Below are 18,054 nucleotides of genomic sequence, written 5' to 3'. Positions count from 1 at the left end.
AGCCAATCAATGTGGCGACTGACACGTAATAGTGTTACATGGCATAGATACATTTCAGCTAAGTTGTCCGAAATGACCAGGGCTCTGGTTGCGATTCGTGCAATCCGCATGGCTGTGTGCCTCTCCACAAAAACAAACTGCCAAATTGCGCAAGATTTACAGCAATCAACATGTCACAAGTGGTCCAAACGTCACAGCCATATCCGTCTTCGAATGCGCATGTGCACGTGACAATCACGGCTTCGAGGTGTCTGCGTTATCTCTTAGCCCTACATTCCAGTGGCGGGCTGGGGTAGGATGAGAGAGGAGAAAGTTACGAGCCTCAGCACGCCTGCTAGATACAGGTATCCACGCTCGGCACAGGCCGAAATCGTGCGATTGCACCAGAAGGACACATACTACCGTGACGCATTTCATGAGCAACTCAAGGAATTTGCGATCAATGTGTTTGGGTCGCGCGCTACTCACAAATATGAAAATCTACTGATCCTCGGCTCAAGTCTAGTGTACTTTGGCCTTTGCACATTGAATGGGGCACAGTCGTTAGGCGAAGAGTATGTTAATGCGATGATGCGGCACCGTAAGACGGGTCACATCGTGAGTGCCAAGCGCCGTGCTGCATTTCTTCTACTGTACGTTGTTGCCCCCTACATAGTAGCGCGGTCGTACAGCGCAGTACGTGCGTGGGTCGTTCGGGTGGGTGCATTGAACGATGAGAAACGCGAGGAAGAGAAGCAGCTAGAAAGTATGGGCATCGTTGGCATGGAGAATCCAACGTTATGTTCTCGCATTTGGTCGCGGTGGAAAGTCGATGAGCTTATCCACTGGCTTTCGAGACATTTGCCGGGCGCGCATGAACTCGCAGGATCACATGGATTCTTTGCCTACGTATCTGCAGCGCAGCTCGCCATGTTCTACCTTTGGGGTCGGTATTATACCCTAGCTCACCGATTCGTTGGTGCGGACTACATGTATGCAAGTGCGCGTCGGCCGGGCTCTCCACCAATGTCCTATGAGGTACTAGGTGTACTTCTAACGATTCAATTTCTTGTCAAGCTCGGCTTGATGTGGCGGAACCGGCTACTTCGAGCGAACGGGGGAGTAGCCGTGAGAGATGTCATATTTGCCTCTCGCTCTAGAAATCCGAATCAAAAACCACACTTGAAGCTTGATGACAAGGAAGTATTCCCTCACGACGGTACTGTCGTAACAAGGGAGCCTGGTATGTTTATGCCGCAGCCATACACGTTTCCGCTGATATACCCATGCGCCGATGGTGAAGTCAAGCCGGCGGATCTAGGAATGGAGCAAGTCAGCACGGAGGAAGAAAGCCGCGACTTTGATGCAGCACAGGCGGCCATTCGAACGAGGACAGCACAATTGGAAGCGATCTCTAGCCAGATTCTTCGCTGTACACTGTGTATGGATCGACGTGAACCTCAGAAAGGGGATAGTGCCGTCACGGAGTGCGGCCATGTGTTTTGTTGGGCATGTATTGAAGAGTGGCTAAGCGAGAAGCCGGAGTGTCCATTGTGTCGTCAAGGCGTGAGCATCACACAACTGATGCCGATCTATAACTTGTAGTAGTATTGAACAGCAGCTTCTTTTAAAGTGCTTCTTGACAAACGAACGATTTCTGAATGCATTATGCTAGCAAACTACGCAAGGCACACCATTGCACTTGGTATGCGGACGTCATAGCCTATGAAGCAGAGCCTGTATATATATTGAATCTGGCTACAGCTTCCTTCATGCCAGGAATGTGAAAAAGTGTTGCCGTTGACCATCATAATCCATTTGCGGATCTACATGCCATAGTTGTATACATGTTGTACGTACTTAGCCAGTCACTCTACGAGAATGTCATTTTGCTGAGCTCAAAGTTCGTCGTGGTAGTTCAGGGGCTCATCCGAGCCGGCACCACTGCCGCCACCGGCGCCATACACCTTAGCAGTGATAGGCGAGACGGCCGCCTGGAGCTCTGAGAGCTGCTCCTCGATGTCCTGAGCCTCGGCAGACTCGCCGTTCTCTTCCATCCACTTTTCAGCATCCTTGATGTGCTGCTGGATAGTAGTCTTGTCACTCGACTCGAGCTTACCGCCCAGGCCTTCCTTGTCGGTGATCTGGGTGCGCAGCATCGAGATGAAGTTCTGGAAGTTGTTCACGGCCTCGACACGCTTCCGAATAGCCTCGTCCTGTTCCGCGAACTCCTCTGCCTCAGCGACCATACGGTCAATCTCTTCCTTCGAGAGACGACCCTTGTCATTCGTGATTGTGATCGATTCGCTACGTCCGGTGCCCTTGTCGGCTGCCGACACCTTCATGATGCCGTTCGCGTCAACCTCGAAGGTAACCTCAATTTGAGGAACACCACGTGGAGCTGGAGGAATGTTGTTCAATTCAAACTTGCCAAGCAGGTTGTTGTCCTTCGTCATCGAGCGCTCACCCTCGAACACCTGAATCAGCACAGTGTTCTGGTTGTCAGCAGCCGTGCTGAAAATTTGGCTCTTTTTGGTCGGCACGACTGTGTTACGTGGAATCAACTTGGTCATCACACCGCCGGTTGTCTCGATACCGAGCGTGAGCGGGTTCACATCAATCAGCACGACACCACCGAGCGACTCATCACCCGACAGAACACCGCCCTGGACAGCCGCACCCCATGCGACGGCTTCATCTGGGTTAATACCCTTCGATGGTTCTTTGCCGTTAAAGAACTCCTTCAGCATTTGCTGCACCTTCGGGATACGGGTAGAGCCACCGACCAAGACAACATCGTCGACCTCGTCCTTCTTCACACCGGCATCCTTGAGCACCTGCTCAACAGGCTTGAGTGTGCGGCGGAAGAGGTCTGCATTCAGTTCCTCGAACTTAGCACGCGTCAGTGTCTCAGACAAGTCCTTGCCTTCGAAGAAGCTCTCGATTTCGATCTTTGTGCTCATCTGGCTCGAGAGCGTACGCTTGGCACGCTCGACCTCACGCCTGAGCTTACCAACACTGCGCTTGTTCTTAGACGCATCAAGGTCTTCCTTCTTCTTGAATTGCTTGAGCAAGTACTCCGACACACGGTTGTCAAAGTCCTCACCACCCAAGTGCGTGTCACCAGCGGTGGCAAGCACTTCGAACACACCAGAGTCGATGGATAAGAGCGAAACATCAAAGGTACCACCACCCAGATCGTACACGATGATCTGGGACTCGCCCTCCTTCTTGTCGAGACCATATGCGATGGCAGCCGCTGTCGGCTCATTTACAATACGCAGGACTTCCAGACCCGCAATCGTGCCGGCATCCTTCGTCGCGGTACGCTGCGCATCGTTGAAGTAAGCAGGCACCGTAACAACAGCGTGGGTGACCTTGTGGCCAAGGTACGACTCGGCTGTGTCCTTCATCTTCTGCAGCACCATAGCGCTGATTTCTTCGGGCGTGAATACTTTCTCTTTGCCATGAACAGTCACCTGAATCGCTGGCTTGCCCTTCTTCTCAACGAGCTTGAAGGGAAGGTGCTTGATATCCTTCTTAATATCGGCCTCACCCCACTTGCGACCAATCAGACGCTTCGCATCAAAGATTGTGTTCTCGGGGTTTTGAGCAGCCTGGTTCTTAGCTGCGTCACCGATCAGACGTTCATCATCCTTCGAGAATGCCACATACGATGGCGTAATGCGGTTACCTTGATCGTTGGCAATAATTTCGACACGGCCCTGACGTTGGACACCTACACACGAGTAGGTCGTACCCAAGTCAATACCGATGACCGTGCCATATTCGCTACGCTTGTCCTGTGCGGCTACAGCCGAGCCCGCATATGGGGTCGACGATAGCAGCAGGGAGAGGGACAGGAGCGAAAGAAGTCCAAATAGGACGCTCATCATCGTCATCCTCGCCTGAACCAACATCTTCAGGGTGGGTGAGGAAGCTAAGATGTGAGGGGCGCGCGGCTCATTAATAGGTCCACGCTCTCGGATTGCCTTGCAGATTCCACGTTGGCACTGGGACTAATAGCAGCTGGGACACGTAAGCTTCCAATCTTCTATCGTGTTCGCCGCCCTCCACGTGGCCTGCATAGGCTGACATCAGCACTCTCTCCAAGTTTGAGCGAAGCACGCGCACGCACACGCGTACTGGGAGTAGGATCAAGCGCGACGGGGAAGTGCCTGCGCACAGGTCTCTTACGGACGTTAGTACCGTACCCCACCTCCGATCCGACCGGTGGTTGTCTAGGCACCAAGGGAGTGTGGATGTGGAGAGGTCGATATTCGAGTGGAATAGGTCATTTTTTCAACTACATTGACCAGTACACACACAAGCAATTGGTCTGTATTGCGTGTGTGTGCGCTGGGACATCTGGCGAAAGCGGAGTAGAACTTGAACATTTTTTTCGTCGTCATATAAGTGAATTGCCTATGCCATCACGACTATGGCAACGATCGTTGGATGGTGTAAGGAGATCGCGTCATGCCCGCTCTGCTCCGTATGAAACAACACGAAAACGGCATGCCGAAGAAAGTGATGAGGCGTGGACACATGATAAGTTTGATGAAGACTCATTGGGACGAGACCCTTCAACAAGGCGTCGCCGAACTGCTTGGTCGGGTGATGTAGGCTATAGCAAAGACCACGGTCGTGGCGATAGAGAGATGAAAGGTATACGCTATGGCACCAAAGTTACGATTGAAGGCTTGCACTATGACGTATCTGAAGCTGAGCTGCATGATTTGCTAGTGCAAGTAGGTCCGGTAGCAAAAGGACCTCTCCTTCAGGTACGTTCCACGCTGTGGTCAGGGATTCATGTCTAATACGATTTAAGTATGACGCTTCTGGCCGGTCCACGGGGCGTGCATCTGTATGGTATGAGAACGAGGCTGATGCACACACGGCACACAACGAGTTTGACGGTGCACAGGCAAAAGGTGAAACAATCATAGTTACCGTGGGCGATACGAGACCGCTACCCGATTCTCGTGGTGCACAACATCAGCAACAACGTCCGCGCCGAACCTTATCCTTGGCTGATCGCCTTGCTTTGCGACGAGAGCCATGTACGGAAGGGCGCATGCAAAAAAGCGACAATGCACGCCGTCGGACTAATAAGCGAGCATCACGCGCATCTATCTCAGCGGCAGAGCTGGATGCAGAGCTTGATGCATTTATGAAAGCGCCGGCGCAAGAGCCGAACGACACAGGTGCTGACTCTATGGTGACAGATCCATAAAGCATTTGACATTTGCAATGCATAGCAGAGACAACGAAATTAAAAAGCTTCTTCCATAGCTTCTTCTCGATCACGGCGCTTTTTCACCAGGCCATCTGGACCTTCGTCAGCACATTGGCACAACGAGCATGAAGACGTACACTCTCGTGACACATGTGTCGTATTGACCCAGCCGTCCTGAGGGAACAAGTCGGCAATCTGGATAAGTAGAAGGCCTTGTATACGTACGCGTTTGTAGATCGCCTTACGGGCATTGATCTCGCTGTATGAGTCGGGCGAGTTCTCCAGTTTCCTTGACATTAGTGATTCACAGGGCCTCAGCTATTGCCACCGACGAGAAACGTACAACTTCTCATTCCGGATTTCGCTCATGGCATTCTCCACTGTCACTATTGTAAACAATGTGTCACGCATGTCATCCGACCAGCGGAACCGCTTCACTAGATCGTCAGCCTCTGGCTGTATTATGCTAGTCCGTGACTCATCAGGTGCCGCCTCCGTGTCATCATCGGCGCCATGGTCAGTGTTATCCTTCCCTTCGACGCCTCGTTCTCGACATAACGCCTCGTATTCCGCTGCTTGTGAAGGAAAATGCACTTCTATTAGCTGCGAAAGCTTCTCGATATGCTCCTCCTGCAATTCCTTAAAATACGCCATGTGCTTGTGAAAGAATTCACGCTTCGTCAGCTTCATCATGGTGAAACGATTGTATGGAAAGATAGATGGAAGGTAGTTGAAAAAGTTCTCATTATACTCGTCCAATTCAACTGCAACCTTAGCGGTCTCAATCAATGGTGGCTTGAGCTCTGGAGGAAATTTGGTCTTGACCGCAAAACTAGCCTTGCTAACTAATGCTTTAAGTTGATCGAACATGGCTTGCAGTTGCGGATGTACTGGTCTTTTTGGGTACTTGTCTTTCTTCTTGTCGATTATATCAGTCGATGAGGCAAGTCCAGGCGCACAAACTGAAGCCGAGGGCGAGGCCGAAGACAAAGACGAAGAGGGTGCTGTTAGAGACATGGCGGAGGATCCCCCTGCTAGAGGCGCTGCTGAAGACGAACTGGCTACAGGACCAGGAGCAGGACCCGACGTCAACGAAGCTGCAGATCCTGACCTTGTCTCTGGTCCCAGTGAGGCCGTAGTGCTGTCGGAAATTTCACCCGGCACACCCTGTCTAGCATTCTGGCTCGGCTGCTGCGACTGTGGCTGTGGTTGCTGATCATGTCGAGGTTGTTGCTGTTGCGAACGAGATGCAGCACGTTTTGCCAAGAGCTTGTTCGTGCGCCCAGCAGCCCATCCACGGCCCAGGCTGGCTCCGAAACTTGAGCGAAACGAGGAGGCAGATCGGGATGACGGAACTGAGCTAGACTTGGCTCGTGCCAACTCTACAGGGCCTCGGGCCACGTAGAAACCATCAGCTCGTGTACGTACAATGTGCGTAGGCTCATCAACACCGAGCTCTGAGTCATCAACGAATGGATCCTTTGTGTCGTAAGAGCCGACGTCATATTCGTCCACTCGTCTTTTTCTTGCAGGTTGTGAGGATGAGGTTGCCGACGGATATTTGTGCAAAAGCTTTGCGAGTCCACCAAGATCGTGGAGCTCCTGTGCTGATAAGCCGACCTCGTGCGATGCGGAAACGTGGCTCTGATCCAAATAAGTCGTCTTGTACCACGCAGTCCACTCAGGATGTTGGTCCTGTAGCTGGTCCACGGCCAAATTTGGGATCTGGAAGATATAGTCGCTTTTGCTTGTAGGTTTATGTGTAAGCGCCAATTCCAGACGGATTGTCGGTCGTGCTGGTGGTGGTGTTGGAGCAGGTTCAACGGGACTAGGGCTCCGCGCTCGTTTACGACTTGGTTGCTGTGCCGATTTAGATGTAGCCGTCTGCTTTGGTTCAATCTCGTGATGATGGGCTTGATGCTGAGGCAAAGAAATGCGAGATAAAGGCGACTTATCAGAAGACTGTATTTTGTTCGCTGGCGCATTCTCTTTCGCATCTTCAGACGCAGTTGATGCTGCTTCACTGACGACCGTAGGTGAAATACGCTTTTTTGGTTTGTCGTGAGAGGGCGCGTCGATCTGCATAGAATGTGTCGTGCCTGAAGCTGATGAAGTAGCATCCGAAGGGCGGTACGGCACCAAAGATCCAGGAGATGGCTCAGTCTCCTTGCTAGTGTTCTCGTTCGAGACTGACGCTCCTTGTAGACTTCGTGACGCTGACGCCGACGTAGTCGCGATTTGTGCCATATCTTTTTGTGTCGGACTAATATCAGAACAAGTCGTCGTGTCTTTACAGCGTTGAGGGGAGGTGAGTGGCTGAGTTGTTGACACTGCAGGGGGGGTTGACGGAGCTTTGTCCATGCCTAAAGCACGTTCCTGGATCCCGCTTGTCGTCTCTTCCCTGAGCGAAGCAGCGGAATCACCACTCGTACCATCTTTTTGTACACTTGAACCCTCTTGCAACTTGTCCATTTGGTCTTGGCGGCTCGTGCCGTGGGAACGCTGAGCCTGAGGTCGAGGCTCAGCCCCAGCTATATGCTGCCGCTAGCTGTGGAGCTATTCGTCCGTTAGTAGGATCCATGCATGTGTCAAGAACAGATTCTATTAGTCATCGTCAAATTGAAGATTCGACAGTGTAGCTTGGGGTGTCTCCCCACGGCTTGGGTCCCGATATGTGGATAGATACCTTGGTCGCGATAGAATATGTCGTAATCGATATTAGGAATTATGGCCCGAAGAAAATTCGTGTATCAGCGACGGTAGTCATACCGAACGAATAGGGGCATCATGGATTACGTCACATGTGCTAGCTGTTGATCAGGACCAAGTCCTCATTCTCGCTCTTGAGCTCGCACAAGAAGAAATGAGCGCGTTTGGACATGTCTTGATCGTTGGTGCAGGTATTTTTGGGGCATCAACCGCGTTAGAATTAGCGAGACTAGGTCATCGCGTTACCATTGTTGACCGTTCACAAGACGGATACGCGTGTGAGAATGCGTCGTCGCATGACCTTAACAAGATCGTCCGTTCTGACTATATGGATGCGCATTACCGCGATCTAGGGAAGAAAGCGATTGAACTATGGCGCTCGCACCCACTGTACGCGCCTTATTTTCATGAAGTAGGAATTTTCTTTTACTCTGGCGTGCCTGCCTCGAACGAAGAACCTTGGCTACGAAACGGGGTAGAAAATGCTATCAAGCCAATTCAGGGCGCCTATGAATTTGGCAATCATACTGAACGGCCCATGGCACGCACTATCAAGTCGCCTCTTGAGGCTATGCACGTGTTTCCTGAGCGATTGCGCCCCCACCTAGGCGAGGCACTCACTTCCTTTGATAAGCAGGTCGGGTACTTAAATCCGCAGGCCGGCTGGGTCGAGGCGCGCAATGCAACTTTTGCCGTGCTGGATGAAGCGAAGCGGCTAGGTGTCGAGGTTGTGTCCGATGCTACGATCGTTGAGCTGGTGTTCGCGTCATCGTCGTCCTCCTCCAGCTCGACACAGGCAAAACCACGTGTCTGTGGAGCTGTGACTTCAAACGGACGAACAATACATGCTGACCGAGTCGTACTTGCGGCTGGGTGCTGGACACCGTCTCTGCTCGAGACGCTGCATGTACCACTGAAGAAGCCAATCCTTAGGCCATCCGCTCACTGCGTGTTGACCCTCAAGATTCAACCAGACGTGGCGCGCCTTTTCCATGGCTCACCAGTGACGTTCAACATGGACACAGGCATGTACACTTTCGAGCCGAATCCAGACGGGATCTTGAAGTGTGCGATTCACGGACTGGGCTCTTCTTCGCCTGATCCACGCGATTCCACTACACCAGCGTTCCCTCATGCAAACACGAATCCGCATGTGTCTCAGATGCTGAAGCATATTCAAGCCATGTTCCCTGTGTTGCAAATGGACGGACCAAATAAAAACATGGACGTCTATTATACTCGCTTTTGTTGGTACTGTGACACGGCGGATGAAAATTTCTTGATTGACTTTCACCCCGATGTTGATAATCTTCTTGTGGCCTCGGGCGACTCAGGACATGCGCTCAAATTCCTACCGCTTATGGGCCGACTGATAACTTCGAAACTTTTACACATCGAAAACGATTCAGCACTCGCACCGGACATGGGTTTGTCGGCATACCAGCGTCGCGTCTTTTCATTTGAGCACCACATGCACGCCGACAAGACTGTGAACACGAGTATGCCCATAGATTACATTCGAATCAGCGGCATTCCCCCAGCTCATGTACCTCAACCAAAGTTGTAGTTGATATAACCAGAAAAAGTTTTGCGAAGTCAGCGGCCGCTTCCTGGCAACATCCAACCGAGCAATGGAGCCAGAACGCAAAGACAAGGGCGCAGTCCTCACTCAAGTTGATAGTTGCTGGAATTCGTCCAGCGTTTCAGACAGCTGAGCGCGTGGTGCTCGGGTGCGCTTGATGCTTGCAAATGTTCCCGTTGATGAATTCTTCGGTTGCTGCTGTGTTCGCAACGTGCTTAGTGCATCATCCAGCTCAGCACGCGCTTCATCATCGCGAATCTTTGATACGTGCCGGTATTTGCTTAAGCGTGCGGCTTGTGATGAAGAAGAAGACGACGAGCGTAATTTCCTTGTATCTTTTTTGACATGCTTCGATTTCTGGACGCGACTCATCACTAACCTGTGCCACTCAAGTACAAACAGAGAAAATCAACCTTGAACGCACCAGAAGTGCCGAGTCCTTCACACGCGACGTGGAGCAGCGAGTTGCTGGCAAAAAGTAAAATTACCAAAAAAAAATGACATCTATGTGAGAATTCTGCTGCATAAAGCATTTGTTCAATGACGATACCAAGCTATGGAATGTGTCATTTTGACTGGCAATTGGAAGAACCACTCCTCACTTCAGACTCCTTCGCTTCTTAGTCGATCCAAGCTTTAACAGGAGTGGTACATCATGGCATAGATGATATATGCATGCTATTGACACAGAAGCAACACATGGCACGCGTCAGCGTGGAAGCCATAGAGCGAAAAGAGGAGTCATTCTATTTACGTACAGAAAAACGTACGGCAAGCCACTTTACAATTTGTGGTCTTTGGGGAAGAATCGGAATGCCTGGCGGATACCCAAATCAGCAAGCACCTCTTCTGTGCCACCCAGTACGGCGTCGTACTTGTAGCCACGGTTGTAGTTTTCGATCTTTCTGCCCATGCCGGTACGTGTCAGACCACGACCACCCATGATTTGCACAGCACTATCAGCTGTCTCATGGCTCACACGGGTCGACCACGCCTTGAGCAAAGCAATAGGACCAGCAAGGAATCGCGCTTGTTGCTTGTACGACATCTTATTCATTTGGAGCGTAATCTGTTCCAGGTACGCTTGCGCAGCTTCGGCCTGTGCAATGAGAAACGCAAGCTTCTGCCGCACAACCGGCTGTGACGTGAGCGGACGACCGAACACCTTGCGCTGATGGATCCATTTCATCAAGATTTCACATATGCCACGAACGCCGCGCACGGTTCCACAAACCATGACCCAACGTTCATGGTTGAAGTTTGAGAGCACGATTGGAATACCCATGCCATCCTGACCGATGAGGTTCTTTGCTGGCACCTTGATGTTATTGAACATGACAAAAGCCGTGCCAGCTGTTGGCGAGTAGGAAGTGTGAATCAGGCGCGTCTCGACACCGAGCTCACGAGGAATCAGAATCACACCGAAGCCTTCATCTGTGCGCACGGCCGTTGTGAAGTAGTCAGCAAAGTTGCCATTGGTGATCCACTTCTTCGTTCCATTCACAATGTAGTGCTGGCCATCCTCCGTCTTTCGCGCATACGTTCGCAGACCCATGACATCGCTTCCAGCGAATGCCTCCGTCACAGCAAGCGCAATAAACTTCTCACCCCTGAAAACAGGCTCGACAATGTCTTTCTTCATTTCATCGGAGCCGAAGTTCAGAACCGGCGGAAGACCGATCACCATACCACCTTGCAAAGCGTCCATAAACCCACGGCATCCACAGCGCGAAAGCTCCTGAGTAATGATCATTTCATGGAAGTAGTCGAACTCCTCCGGCTTGATGTCTGCGAAAAGTTTCCGTCCGGCCAGGTGTTTGCCTGGTCCCAGACGCATGGGATTCAAGCCATTCGCACCCATGCGCTTAACGAGATCCACGTCTGGGCGCTCTCCAGTTGCTTCGCACTTTTCAGCCACTGGCATAACGTATTTGTCGGTAAACTCACGCATCTCGCGAGCTAACCGACGATGAGAGTCCGAGTAGTACGGCGAAGCAAACGGCTCGACCAGCCATGTTGGCTCTGCGTATGGAACCTTGGAGAAGTCACCAGGCTTTGGATACTGGAGAGTGTCAGTCTATTCACAATTTCATATGGGGAAACTCCCCGCCTCCCTCTTCTCTCCTCACGTACATGCACTTGAGGTTGCTGGTCCTCGACCTGACCGATTACAAGTTTCTTTGTGCTTTCGCGCGTTAGCACTTCAATCGAATGTAGACCACTAGAAGCATCGTGAGTTAGAACAGTTTCTGAACCATGTGCATGAAGGAACATACAAGAATGTCTCTGTAGCATCCTGGCCAGCAATGTCCTCCATCAGGAGTACAGCTGGACCCCCGGGGTGTGCGTCCATAAAGTCGCTCAAGTCGTACACGTAGGAGTCGATGATGATCCACAGATCACCTTCCTTGTTATGCTACATACATTAGTCCTTGTCAAAAGCATTCCTCCGTACCTTAGCCACTTCCTCGCGCGACAAACGCTTCAGTTCCTGGGTCATGGTTGGAGTTAATGATCACGGTGAGTCCCCCCACGTTTTGGAAATCTTATGGAGCAGAAGCAGGCTGGACTATTTAACCGAACCAAGTTGCACGTATTACGTGATTGGCTAACAGGCCGGCCGTCCACAGTCCGGTGTCGCCGGCGACGGACCGGGGGTGGATGATTGGGTCCCAAAGAATCGTTCCACAATTCACAACTGTGTGGAGGAAAGCAGCCTTGTCTCCGCATGCACACTGAAGGAAAATGAGCTCGAGATGCAGGGACAGAAGTCGCCAAATCCGATTGCAGGTCACCGCTGGCCAGCTTCATGGGAAGTCTGCTATGGGGCTTCTGACGATCCTACAAAAGAACAAATGTAGGTTAATACTGGGTGAAGGAATGCTCACACGCACATAGACAAGGATCGTGAAGTGCGACTTCTGTTCCTTGGCCTAGATAATGCTGGGAAAACAACCACACTCAAACACTTGCTGGGAGAACCCATAGACACTATCAGTCCAACATTTGGATTTTCTATCCGCACGTTTGTGCGTCATTCGTGAGTTTTCTCTATATCTGCACGAGACTGCGCGTGATACTAACGTTTTGGTGCACGGACATTTCTAGATTCACTGTGAACATTTGTTTGTATGCTCAACATGCACTAACGTGATGCAGGGGATGTTGGTGGACAACGCACACTGCGGCCTTATTGGCGCAATTACTTCGAAAAAACAGATGGAATTGTTTGGGTTGTCGATAGTTGTGATGCGGTTCGGATGCAAGACTGTCGCGCGGAGTTGTGGGCACTTCTTGGCGAAGAGGTATGTGTCTTGAGAGAGCATTTTTTTGCTTTTGCACATGCATATATGAGTACTAATGCGCGGTCATAGCGCCTAGCCGGAGCCAGCATATTGATTCTTGCTAACAAGCAAGACCTTCCCGGCGCTCTACCACCGGAAGAGATTCGAAAGGTTCGTTGAGCACACGGCGTTCAGTCAGATGGTACCTAACACTGGCCAATTTTTTTTCGCACATATGTTCCAGCTTCTGAGTCTCCATGATATTGCTACACACTCGTGGCGCATTCAATCAACCAGTGCCTATACCGGAGAAAATTTATTCGATGCATTTGACTGGCTCTTAGAGGACATCCGCGCCCGTCTATATTATCATCATAGAGAAGACACGAAAGTGTGACTTGACACTCCAGATGTGGAGCACGACAATCAGATTCACGCTAGAAATTTGACTGGCTAGACGACTGACGTTCGTTGGAGGGGCGTCGTTGCGGACTTGCCACGATAAAGTCATCCCTTAGATCATCCCAACCAGCTCATTAACGTTGGTTTTGCTGGGCAAGAGTCGTGTGGTCGTGTGCATGGATTTTAGCTAGTAGGCGGCAGTGAGAACATACAGCACTTATGCTAGCCACTTGAACATGACGATCCGTGCGGTACTTATTTTTAACAATTATGGACGAACAAGATTAACCAAGTTTTATTCTCATCTCCCTACAGACCGACAACAAGCTTTAATCCAGCTGATATTCCAGATCGTCAGTCGACGTGATGAAACTTCCATGTGCAATTTTTTGGATGCACCAGAACTTACTCCGTTTCTTCCCCCGACGACTGAGAATGCATGGACCAAAGTGAAGGACCCAACTTTACCGAATCGTGATGTAGATGGGGAAAATGCCAGCATAAATGATGACGCCGAGCTAGACCCTTGGCTAGATTATATGGACGAAAAAGCACCGAAACCTGAACAGAATCTAGCTCGAAGGTGGCGACCAGACGATGAACTTCGCGTGATCTATCGTCATTATGCAACGCTCTATTTTGTTCTTGTGGTTGACCAGAGTGAAAATGAATTGGGGATTTTGGACTTGATTCAAGTACTGGTTGAAGCTTTAGACCAGTCATTCGAGAATGTTTGTGAATTGGACTTGATCTTCCACTTCGACGAAGTACATGCGATAGTGGATCAAATCGTACAAGGTGGCCTTGTCCTCGAAACCAATCTCAGTCAGATTGTCTCAGCCGCCCAATCGGTTCAACAAGCGCGTGCATCATCAACCAACGCAGGCACACCTAGTACAGGTGCATCGCCTTCGCACAGCGCATCATCAACGTACTTACCCATGGCTTGGGGTCCTTTGTCTTTCAGCGCTTTGGCTGAACAGAGCTCTGACGCGCTAGGTGTAATCCAACAGTTTGGCTCCCAGTATTGGCAAGCCATCCAATCCAACTCTTCGCGCCCCTCACCGATGCGTTCGCGGTTTCTGTAACTTATGATAGTCCCACAGTCAATTTGCTCATGGGACCAAATGCCCTGTTTTTGCTACCTACACCATTCGCGACATCACTGACAGACGCACGTCTGCTGTGCGACCGTTCGCAAGGTTAAAGGGGCCGTCACGATTTCTACTCACGCACACTTCGCACCCGCACCTTCTGTGAAAACCAACACAACAACCTAGAATGTAGTAGCGTGGATATTTTATCAAAAGAGAAAAAAAAAAAGAACAACAAAATTCATTCAACAAAGGGAAGTCATAGCCGACCGGCGTCTATGACATCAACTGAACTGAATACGTAATGAAACAAAATGATGCTTAAAAATAAACGCAAGCCGTTACGTGTACTCGGACTCTTCCATCGAGACACGAGACTTTTGAGCCAGCGCGAACATAAGAAAAAGGTTAGCTGAAAGTCCGCGAAAGACAATGCGCTCCGTGGCAAAGTAAAGTGAACCTAGACACACGCATTTACACCGTGAAATCATCACCAATCCGTTACACAAAATCCCAAGTTCCAATTGCAAGCTCGGACCTGAGCCTTGCACCCATAACAAATGATACCCTTAAAGAAGCTCGAAGTCAACGCCGGTCAGGATGCCCTGTTCGAGCCCAGCAAAGTGACGGAACAGTCCCTTTGTTCCGTCAAAGTGGCCGAACTGGCAGTCCTCACAGTAGTCACGCACAGTTGCCTCCAGGTGCTTGCCTTGGTAGTGCAGGCGAACCTTTTGGTTGCACGAGCCGTATCCGCCATCCTTAGCGACAGCCACAATCAAGTCGTCGTCGCCTGGGCGTGGACCACCGCAGGCTGGGGAATCTAGCATGCCACCGGCGTACCAAGTAAGCTTACCGCTTCCGCGCTTCTTGATACCATTTTCCAAATTCACACGAGCCTTGGCTTCGTGTGCACGCTCAGCCGGCGCTGCCGTGACAGCGCATGCGGCGAGAAGGGATGCAAGAGAAAACACCACAGAGAACTTCATTTTAGTGTGTTGTAAGAAACTTGAGGAGAATGTGTCTTGAGTGTGTTGAGGAGTCGGTCACGACCAGTCGTGATGAGCAGGTGTGGGGTGATGGAAGGGTGCGTTTGGAGCGCTACAGGAGAAGATAGAAAGGGAGGTATAGATCCGTTCTGTTAGCGCTCGTGTGCCTTTTTTATCCGCGTATCGCTTAGCCCCCCAAACATCCACTACGCCGAGGCAAAATGCCTCCAGTTCGAAGAAACCAATTTGCCGTCGCGCGTAGAACACTAGACATCCATCCACATGGTGTAGACGCCAATCAGAGAGCGGTGCCTTTTTAGGGTAGTCAACTCAATTCTAACAGCGCATGCCTATCAAACCATACATAGTGACATGCCAAAAAAATTATGCATGCCTTAAGTGTGTGCCACGTGGTAAGTAAACATGGACAAGCCGTGGCTGTGACGCCAGACTCCATCAATTCTATGTTTGTTGAACTAGAGACCAACATCGCCGCAGTCCCGTACCCATAGATGCAGCCTCAACCTCATGTGCTGTCCTCCACTGTTGTGTGTGGCCATCCATTTCTGCGCCGTTGTTGGTCGATGAACATGTTCCTTGCCCTTCAACAGTGACATCCACAAGTAGCACATGCATGTGCCAATGAAGGTGACTGAATTCGTGTCGCACAAAGCCTAATGGCTGGATATGATCGACTTGTAAACGAGCAGTTATAGTAACATGCTTGTTGTCACTGGGATCTGGCGCAGACTTAGCAGCGGGTGGTCGTAGTGACGCCACAAATGATAAAGCTTGTTGTTTGTATACTTCGATGTCACCCTGCGTGTGATTCACGCGATTGTCGCAATAGTCTCCTTCCCCTTCTTTTGCATTGTCAGTACTTTGGTCACCAGGCGGAGAGACAACCACTGTAGGAAACTCCCAGAGCTTGGCCAGCAAGCCTGTGTCAGGGCGTTGATGGAGCAGAAAGACTGGCGTGGCACTTGATAGGGACGTTGTGCGAACGATGCACACGACGCGCGATTCGACACGCGGTGCCTGCTTGGCGGCACGCATCGGGAATAGCTGTATGTACTTTGCACGCAACAAAGCCGACGATGAAGAAAGGGTTGCGTCACTTTCACGGCTCCTGTCGAGCTTGTCGTCCGCTGGACAGCCCCAGAGTGTAGTTTGAGTGAGCGCCCGTTTCGGTGTTGATTTGGGGCTTGACTTCAGTTTCGATTTAGTGCTGCGTGGATTTTTTGTCGGTGCAACTTGCGGATCTGTCGCACTGTTCGGCGAGTCAGCCGGATCTGGGACAGCTTGGCACCAAGAGCATGTGTCCTCGATATCAGAGGGATCTGATCGCATCGTGGTCGATTGTGCAACAGGGGAAGAAACCGGCGCGCGCTCATACAGAATGCTTTCGGCATACACGGCGCACGTTGACTGGATAGGGCAAGTGTCGCACGCAGGCCGCGTAGGAGTGCACAGTGTGCTTCCAAGCTCCATGAGGCCCTGGTTCCATCGGCCGGGCACGTCGCTCCGGTGGTTCGGAGCCACATGCTCGACGAGCATGCGAGCCATATACCACAGGAGATCATTCGTACTTTTCGAGCGCGGATCGGCATACAGGCCTGTCTGTCGGCTCAGCACGCGAGCAACATTTCCGTCGAGAATCGGCACAGCATGTCCAAACACGATGGAGGAGATAGCACCGGCCGTGTAAGGACCGACACCGGGGATCTTTTCGCAGAGCTCATGTGCGTACTCGGGCCATTGCCCTTTCATGCTAGGGTCGTGCATGATCTTTTGAGCAGCTTCGTGAATGCGCCGCGCCCTTCCATAGTAGCCAAGACCACGCCATGCTGCGAGTACGTCGTCGACCGAGGCATCTGCAAGTGCGTCGATACTGGGCCACGCCTCGATCCATTTGAGCCAGTAGCTGCGCGCAGTCTCTACACGCGTCTGCTGGAGCATGATCTCTGAGATCCAAACTTCGTAGGCGCGTCGTTGGATTTGTTCCTGCACGATATTGTGCGCGCTTCGATGTGTGCCTGTCTCGTGGGCCCGCGCACGTTTGACGCGCGTAGACTCTGGTGCATCTTCATTTGGATCAATCCAAGCTTGGCGCCATGGCATCAATCGATCATGCTGCTTGTGATCAAACCAAGCTAGGAGGCGTTGTACGGCGTCAGGTTGATCGAGCAAATACGGACGGTGGTACGATGGTCCATGCATGCGGGGAAGGGGTTGTGCAGCTTGAACAGCTGAATCCGCAGCTCGACGGTCATGTAATGCGGACCATGGCAATGTTGGCGACTGTCTTGCTCGTGTCGCCGTTACGCGTGACGGTGCCATGTCCGCATTCTTTTCAAGGTTCGCACCAACTCACCTTGGCCTACCTACCTACCAGACCTCGTGGGCCAGTCGCAGATGACACACGCTGATAGGTAGGCACGTGTGGAGGTGAACATGCGTGACGCGTGCCTAGTCACATGCAGACATGTTTGCATACCGCGTGAGTGCAGCGCAAGATTAGCTGTGTGTGTGCGCGCAACGGCCGTTGTGTGTCCGAGAAAGTCATGTCGGTCGTGGCGTGCGTGCCTCTAGTGAAGGCACGTTCCGGCGCATCATGGCTTGAAAACTTGCATGTAATAGCTTGAAGCCAAGTACATCATCATGTGGCGTCCATGTATGGGTAGCCTGTGTTTGGGCATGTATGGACGTGTGTGAATAGGGATACGTGAGGGTGTGGTGCTCTATTCCTGCATCGTATGTACCTCTATAGCTATGATGT

The 18,054-nt window shown here is 51.3% G+C and overlaps 9 protein-coding genes across 9 annotated transcripts; 4 read left to right on the top strand and 5 right to left on the bottom strand.

The window, feature by feature from the left end:
- Positions 1 to 297: 297 nt before the first annotated feature.
- On the top strand, positions 298 to 1,584 carry MGL_2667 (uncharacterized protein; the record flags this gene model as incomplete). Its single annotated transcript, XM_001730233.1, has 1 exon — positions 298 to 1,584. The coding sequence occupies one exon, from the start codon at positions 298 to 300 to the stop codon at positions 1,582 to 1,584; it is 1,287 nt and encodes a 428-aa protein (XP_001730285.1).
- Positions 1,585 to 1,877: 293 nt separating this feature from the next.
- MGL_2666 (uncharacterized protein) lies at positions 1,878 to 3,881 on the bottom strand (the record flags this gene model as incomplete). Its single annotated transcript, XM_001730232.1, has 1 exon — positions 1,878 to 3,881. One exon carries the CDS (start codon positions 3,879 to 3,881, stop codon positions 1,878 to 1,880), a length of 2,004 nt encoding a protein of 667 aa, XP_001730284.1.
- A 1,655-nt stretch (positions 3,882 to 5,536) lies between these two features.
- On the bottom strand, positions 5,537 to 7,690 carry MGL_2665 (uncharacterized protein; the record flags this gene model as incomplete). The annotated part of the gene is made up of 1 exon (XM_001730231.1): positions 5,537 to 7,690. The coding sequence occupies one exon, from the start codon at positions 7,688 to 7,690 to the stop codon at positions 5,537 to 5,539; it is 2,154 nt and encodes a 717-aa protein (XP_001730283.1).
- A 391-nt stretch (positions 7,691 to 8,081) lies between these two features.
- On the top strand, positions 8,082 to 9,494 carry MGL_2664 (uncharacterized protein; the record flags this gene model as incomplete). The annotated part of the gene is made up of 1 exon (XM_001730230.1): positions 8,082 to 9,494. One exon carries the CDS (start codon positions 8,082 to 8,084, stop codon positions 9,492 to 9,494), a length of 1,413 nt encoding a protein of 470 aa, XP_001730282.1.
- A 796-nt stretch (positions 9,495 to 10,290) lies between these two features.
- Positions 10,291 to 11,783, bottom strand: MGL_2663 (uncharacterized protein; the record flags this gene model as incomplete). The annotated part of the gene is made up of 2 exons (XM_001730229.1): positions 10,291 to 11,571; positions 11,643 to 11,783. 2 exons carry the CDS (start codon positions 11,781 to 11,783, stop codon positions 10,291 to 10,293), a joined length of 1,422 nt encoding a protein of 473 aa, XP_001730281.1.
- Positions 11,784 to 12,332: 549 nt separating this feature from the next.
- MGL_2662 (uncharacterized protein) lies at positions 12,333 to 13,190 on the top strand (the record flags this gene model as incomplete). Its single annotated transcript, XM_001730228.1, has 4 exons — positions 12,333 to 12,366; positions 12,669 to 12,814; positions 12,884 to 12,964; positions 13,038 to 13,190. 4 exons carry the CDS (start codon positions 12,333 to 12,335, stop codon positions 13,188 to 13,190), a joined length of 414 nt encoding a protein of 137 aa, XP_001730280.1.
- Positions 13,191 to 13,431: 241 nt separating this feature from the next.
- On the top strand, positions 13,432 to 14,283 carry MGL_2661 (uncharacterized protein; the record flags this gene model as incomplete). Its single annotated transcript, XM_001730227.1, has 1 exon — positions 13,432 to 14,283. The coding sequence occupies one exon, from the start codon at positions 13,432 to 13,434 to the stop codon at positions 14,281 to 14,283; it is 852 nt and encodes a 283-aa protein (XP_001730279.1).
- Positions 14,284 to 14,858: 575 nt separating this feature from the next.
- MGL_2660 (uncharacterized protein) lies at positions 14,859 to 15,275 on the bottom strand (the record flags this gene model as incomplete). The annotated part of the gene is made up of 1 exon (XM_001730226.1): positions 14,859 to 15,275. One exon carries the CDS (start codon positions 15,273 to 15,275, stop codon positions 14,859 to 14,861), a length of 417 nt encoding a protein of 138 aa, XP_001730278.1.
- A 462-nt stretch (positions 15,276 to 15,737) lies between these two features.
- Positions 15,738 to 17,615, bottom strand: MGL_2659 (uncharacterized protein; the record flags this gene model as incomplete). Its single annotated transcript, XM_001730225.1, has 1 exon — positions 15,738 to 17,615. The coding sequence occupies one exon, from the start codon at positions 17,613 to 17,615 to the stop codon at positions 15,738 to 15,740; it is 1,878 nt and encodes a 625-aa protein (XP_001730277.1).
- Positions 17,616 to 18,054: the final 439 nt, after the last annotated feature.

The sequence above is a fragment of the Malassezia globosa genome (assembly GCF_000181695.2).
Source record: "Malassezia globosa CBS 7966 chromosome Unknown mgl_sf_6.1, whole genome shotgun sequence".
Taxonomy (NCBI): Eukaryota; Fungi; Basidiomycota; class Malasseziomycetes; order Malasseziales; family Malasseziaceae; genus Malassezia; species Malassezia globosa.
Note: the sequence above shows the minus strand (reverse complement) of the source record. Positions and strands in the feature narration are given on the sequence as shown.